The sequence below is a fragment of the Diachasma alloeum genome, unplaced genomic scaffold, assembly GCF_001412515.2.
Source record: "Diachasma alloeum isolate Michigan unplaced genomic scaffold, Dall2.0 Dall_scaffold_00274, whole genome shotgun sequence".
NCBI lineage: Eukaryota > Metazoa > Arthropoda > Insecta > Hymenoptera > Braconidae > Diachasma > Diachasma alloeum.
This window is the reverse complement of record NW_021680413.1, coordinates 488,330-495,048: the sequence shown is the minus strand read 5'-3', so window position 1 is coordinate 495,048 and position 6,719 is coordinate 488,330. Positions and strand designations below refer to the sequence as shown.

At 44.7% G+C, this 6,719-nt stretch overlaps 1 protein-coding gene across 1 annotated transcript; it reads left to right on the top strand.

The window, feature by feature from the left end:
* Window positions 1-204: 204 nt before the first annotated feature.
* Window positions 205-4,155, top strand: LOC107037942. Its single transcript, XM_015256776.1, has one exon. It carries the CDS (start codon window positions 205-207, stop codon window positions 4,153-4,155), a length of 3,951 nt encoding a protein of 1,316 aa, XP_015112262.1.
* The last annotated feature ends 2,564 nt before the right edge of the window (window positions 4,156-6,719 follow it).

Genomic DNA, 6,719 nt, shown 5'->3' with positions numbered 1-6,719 from the left:
GCTCAACCATGATGTACTCTACCAACGATTGCGCCAGAGTCGTCGTCGATAAGTGACCATTCTCTACGGCCGACTCTGGCGAGTAATTCTCCGTTTGTAGCACCGAACAATCGTGATGTCTCTCTGCAGCTCAGACCAGGTGTTATTCTCGCCACAGCGCTAGCCTCGCTCGTCTTGGACGATGGCTCTTTTCACGAGGTTAGGATGCTGTTGGATACTGGTTCAGAGCTGACGTTTGCTACAAATGACCTTGTGGGGAAGCTCGGCTTATCGGTATCTCCAGCTTTGCTACCGGTCGTTGGTATTAGTGGATCAAAGTCTTCATCTAATGGTTTTTCTCGATTTTCTCTCAAGTCTCTGTATTCAAGTAATCAGATTCTCATCAAGGCCTATGTACTCGATCATCTCACATCTTCATTGCCTTCGTTCACGGTCTCTCAAACTCAACATTGGGAGCATCTCAGAGGATTGGAGTTAGCTGATCCTGATTATCTGACGTCAAGACCTGTTGATCTTCTCATTGGCGCAGATTTCTTTGGATCGATTGTGGAGCCGCAGGTTATCAAGGGGCCGTCAGACTCCCCTATAGCGATGCTTACTCTCTTCGGGTGGGTGGTTCTCGGACCTACATCCGCAGTGATCCCCGCGGCAAGCTCAAATCACGTCTCTGTCAGCAATGAGGAACTTGGCGATCTTCGCACCTCGTTCTGGCAGCAGGAGGAAGTCTCTAAAACTGAAGGCAATGATGGTGTTCTCACGAAGGAAGAGGCAGATTGTGAGGAGTTCTTTCAGCGCACCCATGTTCGAGATCGCTCGGGGCGTTATGTTGTTCGACTGCCTCTTGCTCGTTCTCCGTCAGAGCTCGGTGATTCTCTAGGCCGCGCCAAGGCGTGTCTCTCGAGCCTGCTCAGGAGGTTGGGAAAGAATCAGAATTCTCTACAGCTTTACAGTGATTTTCTCAAGGAGTATGAAGAGTTGGGGCACATGGTGCGTGCTCCTGTTCTGCCTGCCTCATATGCTTCTCGGGTCTTGGGTTGTCAACCTGACGGGATGACCTTGGCACATGAAGCTTCGGCTTCAGGAGGGTTGAGGGTCACGGAGGGGGGGCAATCATATCAGGGTCCCGGTCGGTGTTCGTCTCTCAGGCAATCTCACTCTTCTGCTCCTACATACTACTTTCCTCATCATTGCGTTCTCCGGGAAAGTAGTGAAACTACAAAGCTGAGAGTAGTGTTCAATGGCTCCAGTAAGACAAGCTCAGGGTTGTCTCTTAACGACATTCAGCATACTGGAGCCAAATTGCAAAAGGACATCTCTGACGTGCTTCTCTGGTCTCGACAGAGCAAGTACATCTTTATGACGGACATCACGAAGATGTTCCGTCAGATCAAGGTGCATCAGGAAGACTGGCCTCTTCAACAAATTTTGTGGCGCGATTCTCAGGGCCAGATCAGCACCTACCAGCTCACCACTGTCACCTACGGGACCAAGTCTGCTCCATTTCTCGCCTGTAGGGTTCTCGACCAGCTGGTCAAGGACGAGGGACAGCGATTCCCTCTGGCTATCTCACCGTTGACCAGTGGCAGATATGTGGATGATATCTGTGGTGGAGCCGAGAAGGAAGATGATCTCCATCTTGTAGCTCAGCAAGTGACGGAACTCTGCTGGGCCGGTGGATTTCCTCTAGCGAAGTGGCACTCGAATAGTCCGTCTCTACTTCGTTCTCTGACACCGGACGGTTTCTCTCAGAGTCTGAAGCCGCTAGAGGACTCCGTCACTAAGATCCTTGGTCTGAAATGGGATCCCAACACAGATCGATTGAAGTTCTCTATCCATCTCTCAGCCGACACGAAGACAACGAAGAGGATTATTCTGTCCGAGATTGCTCAACTCTTCGATCCTCTAGGATTGCTATCACCGGTGGTGATTCGTGCGAAAGCTCTACTCCAGCAACTCTGGTTGGAGAAAAAAGATTGGGATGATGAGTTGTCCCCGCATCTGGTCCAGAAATGGGCTCAATTTCGTGAAGAATTGTCTCAAGTGGAACAACTCTCGATCCCTCGTTGGCTGGGGTGTAGGAAGGAATCTCAGGTGGAAATCCATGGCTTCTCAGATGCGTCTCTACTAGCGATGTCTGCGGTGGTTTATTTGAAGGTGACGAGTGCGGATGGTGTTAGCATCTCTTTGGCTATTGCTAAAACCAAGGTGGCTCCTCTCAAGAAGCTCACCATTCCGCGTCTTGAGCTCAACGCCGCAGTCATTCTAGCCAAGCTCACAAGGTACGTTATTGTTCAGCTCAACCTTGGTACCGCTATGGTACATTTGTGGACAGACTCAGCTGTTGCTCTTGCGTGGATCTGTGCTCATCCTTCCAGGTGGAAGGAATATGTCCACAATAGAGTAGCCAGCATTCAGGAACTCGTGCAGGAAGCGAATTGGAGGTACGTCAGTGGGAAGGAGAATCCTGCTGATTGTGCATCTCGAGGCATTTCGGTAGCTCAACTCAATGCCCATCATTTGTGGTGGACGGGCCCAAAATGGCTACGCAAGGATTCTTCTCAATGGCCGAAAGGGAGCGCAAGATTGGACCCGTCAACAAATCTCGAGGAGAAGCCTGGGGTGACTCTAACTGCTTCTCTCGCGAGGTCAAGTCTCTGGGATCTTTGCACGCGATATTCCTCTCTCTACAAATTGTTGCGAATCACAGCAATTTGTCAAACGGTTGCAGGGAATATGATGCGGAAGTTGGGAAGGAAGAAGGCTGTTGTTGTCCCTGCAGTGTTTAGCCCTGAAAGCATCGAGGCAGCTCGGCTTTATTGGGTCAAGGCGACTCAAGCCTTTCATCTCCAAGCCGAGTGTGACATTATCTCTCACGGATTCCAACTGAAGAAGTCTCATCCGTTGACCAAGCTCACGGCCTTCATCGACCAACAGGGTGTTCTCAGAGTGGGCGGGCGTTTGAAGTTCTCAACTCTAGGACCAGAGAGTAGGCATCAGGCGATCATCCCTAAAGGTTCCGCGCTCGCAGAGCTTCTCATTAGGGACTCTCATCAGCGAACGCTGCATGGTGGAACTCAACTCACGTTGGCGCATCTCAGGAGGGCTTACTGGATTATTGGAGGTCGTCTACCAGTAAGATCCTTCATCCTCAAGTGCGTTGAATGTGCGCGTCATCGTGGGATTCGAGCTCAACAGCTGATGGGACAGCTTCCAGTGGCACGTCTTGTGTCGGATCGGGCTTTCTCTAACACTGGTGTGGATTATGCCGGACCAGTGTCGCTCAAGACGTGGAAGGGGCGTGGTCACAAGACCCAGAAGGGCTGGTTGGTGATTTTTGTGTGCATGGCCACGTCCGCTCTCCATCTGGAAGCTGTCACGGATTACTCTGCTGATGGGTTCATCGCGGCCTACAGGAGGTTCGTAAGTCGTCGAGGGTACTGCAGACATCTCTACAGTGATTGTGGCACTAACTTTCTCGGTGCTGACAAGGAGCTGAAGAAGCTGTTCTCTGCTGGCGCCAAGGAATTCCAGCATCTCTCTGCAGTATGTCTCAAGGATGGAACGCGGTGGTCGTTCAATCCTCCTGGAGCCCCTCATTTCGGAGGAAAATGGGAAGCAGCGGTAAAGTCGGTGAAGTATCATCTCGCTCGAACGGTTCGTGATACAACTCTCACGTTCGAGGAACTTTCGACGCTGCTGACCCAGATTGAAGCAGTTCTCAACTCCAGGCCTCTACAAGCGCTCTCGGAAGACCCTGATGACTTGTCCTGCTTAATCCCAGGGCATTTTCTCATTGGAGAAGCTCCAATAGCTCTTCCGGAGCCTTCTTTGGATCATCTCAACGTTGGACGGCTCTCTAGATGGCAACTGATTCAGCAGAGGCTGCAGTTCTTCTGGAAACAATGGTCTACAGGGTATCTGCAGCAGCTCCAGTCCATCTCCAAGTGGCATCATCCGTCCCACGAAGTCAAAGTCGGCAGCCTGGCACTTCTCTACGACGAGCGGTTCCCGCCATCGAAGTGGCCTCTTGCTCGTGTCACAGCTCTACATCCTGGGAAGGACGGTCTCTCCAGAGTTGTGACAATTAGGACCGCCTCGACGACGTTGACCAGGCCGATCTCCAAGCTGGTTCCGTTGCCAATCTCCACCAGCTGATTTTGAAGCTGGTCTCTGTTGATATTGTTGATCTTCTCTGGNGCAGCACTTCCTTGACTCGCTCTGCCTGACCGGCCGCGCTGCCATGTAGGTGCTCCAACCACGCACCGGTAGCGCTGACCTTCGTCTTCTCGAATCATTATTATTATTCACTCACAACGGTCGTTCTCTGTGCAGCGTCATTTTTTTGCTCTAAAACGGTTATCTCTAAACCGCGTGTGCATCTCAACATATCGTTTTTCTCTACCGTGTTTAACGGAAACAGTGTTTGCTCGCGGCTCTGATTTTGTGTATATTTCTCGACCCATATCTCAAATTGACTCGGAATAAACAGTTTTCCTTGTGACAAACTCAGCGTGTCTCGTGTCGCTCTCATTTCTCCAGAATCCCACTCCTTAACCCTCATCCGTACTCCATCGGTTTTTTATTGTTAAATTCTCGCCGAAACATGCCGTTATTGAATTTTACTGTGCGCTGATTTCGTGGTATGGCATTTCGGATGTGTGTTAACTGCATAAAAACATATATTATCATGTACAGATGATTCGATTAATATATAGAATGGATGCACTCACATAATTTCTCGGAAATGAATAGGTCAGTGTTGGAAACAAATTTCGGTCATTACATTATATTAATCCGATAAAAAATTTTATGTCCGATTTTTATTCTTTGCTATTTTTTTAATGTATTCTATGAAAATGTGAGGATAGAAATTGAATTGATGGGTATTCTTCCATTATTTGAAAAAATATATCAATTTTAAAACTTTCCGGAGACATTGAAAAATCGAAATTTTTATTTTCTTACTGATCACGTATCTGTTTTTTTTTCACTTTCTTCCATTGAAATTAGATCATAGAAAGGGAACATATTGATATTTTTTCGGCATCTAAAAAAAATGAAGGAGGCAGCATAAAAAATGAAAAAGATGGAAATCGTTATATGAAAAATGTAGTACATAAAGAAATTTTTGAACAATATGTAATTGTAAAAAATATATAGATCATCATCCCAAAAAAAGTATCAATACTCTCCTTATTATTTAACATAATTATCTCTTCATTTGAAAATGAAAAAAACTGTTCCCACAATTTGTATACTACAATGGGATTAGAATCCAATAAATTTAATTTAATCTAACCGCAAAGAAAAATTGGAAAGAAAACAATAAAATAAATTAACATAATATAATATAATCTAGCGAACGGGTGCTTCGCGCCCGTCTTTTCAGTAAAATATAATGATAGTTTTTAATAATATTTGCCGTTAGAAGGACGGTGGCGATATACAGTAGTGTATATATACACCTGTAATAATAAGAATAATAATGATAATAATAATAATAAAATGTTATAGTTATAAAACTGACAAATCAATTATTTGAAATAATAAGAATTCTTTTCAGTAAAATATAATGATACTAGAACGGGCGCGAAGCCCCCGTTCGCTAGTAACTCTATTATTTACAGATATATATCCTCTTAAGTAAGGGCACGGGCATCTACACGCTCGCTCATGCAAACTGTAAAGCTATGAGAACTACAGGTAAAAAGTGGAAACAAAATTTGTTCGTCTTCTCAAGTCGATTTTTGAAAATTTATTGCACTATTTTCGATGGAGATATGATTTCCCAACCAACACCGCTAACTGGGACCCGGGCAGTGCGTAGCGTATAGTCACTGTTAACGGGCTCTATCTCTGTAAATAATTGAGATATAACAAAACAACATACGATAAAATTTATTAATTTTTGCTTAGAGGACTTTTTTGATTTTTTTTTCTTCATCTCGCACCGTTCACTGGAAAAATTGTCAGAAACAAAGAGATCGTTAATATTTCATTAACTGCAAGTTGTAAAGAAAAATGTCAAAAAACTCATTATATGCACCACTTAAATACCAACATTTTTCATCTCAACTATTTTTCTCTGCCTTCGTTAAATTCGCTGTTATACGTCTCCGAACACGCTGACACCTCGCACAAGTGCTAACGGTCCACCCGCTATGACAGTTGTGGAAAAAAGTTATAGAACAAAAACATTTTTTTTTCATCGGAATTATTTTTTTGTATGAAACTTTTCGATATATTACTAACTGTTTTTGTAATATGACTGTTTAAACAATTAAATTATTTATAAAAATAGCACGACCCGCTCTGACGAAAAAAATTACGACGATATTCTCGTTTTACGTCCCCGAATTAGTTTAAATCAACATAATTTCAAAACACCCCTACATGACATTGGGCATTCAGACCTACAAACAAGCCAATCCTAATGGCGCATTTCACTCGTTCCGCGTAGTCGTACACTACCAAGACTGCGGGTGTTGTTAGTAAACTCACAGTGATCAGTGCGCGTCGATCCTTCTGTATTCCCCATCATTAGGAGCGAATAAAAAAGCCATAAAATCAAATTTCTGCTAAATTCTATCACTTATAATAATTATTATTCAATTCAATTTCAGTATTATCAGTTATATATAATTATTATTATTCACCGGGGTGCTTGAAATGAGAAAAAATGCCATCTGTCTACACTTTAGTGAGTGTCATTACTTCAG

Excerpts from the sequence above, each read along its gene's own strand:
- LOC107037942 (XM_015256776.1), top strand. The coding sequence starts at position 205 with ATGCTGTTGGATACTGGTTCAGAGCTGACGTTTGCTACAAATGACCTT.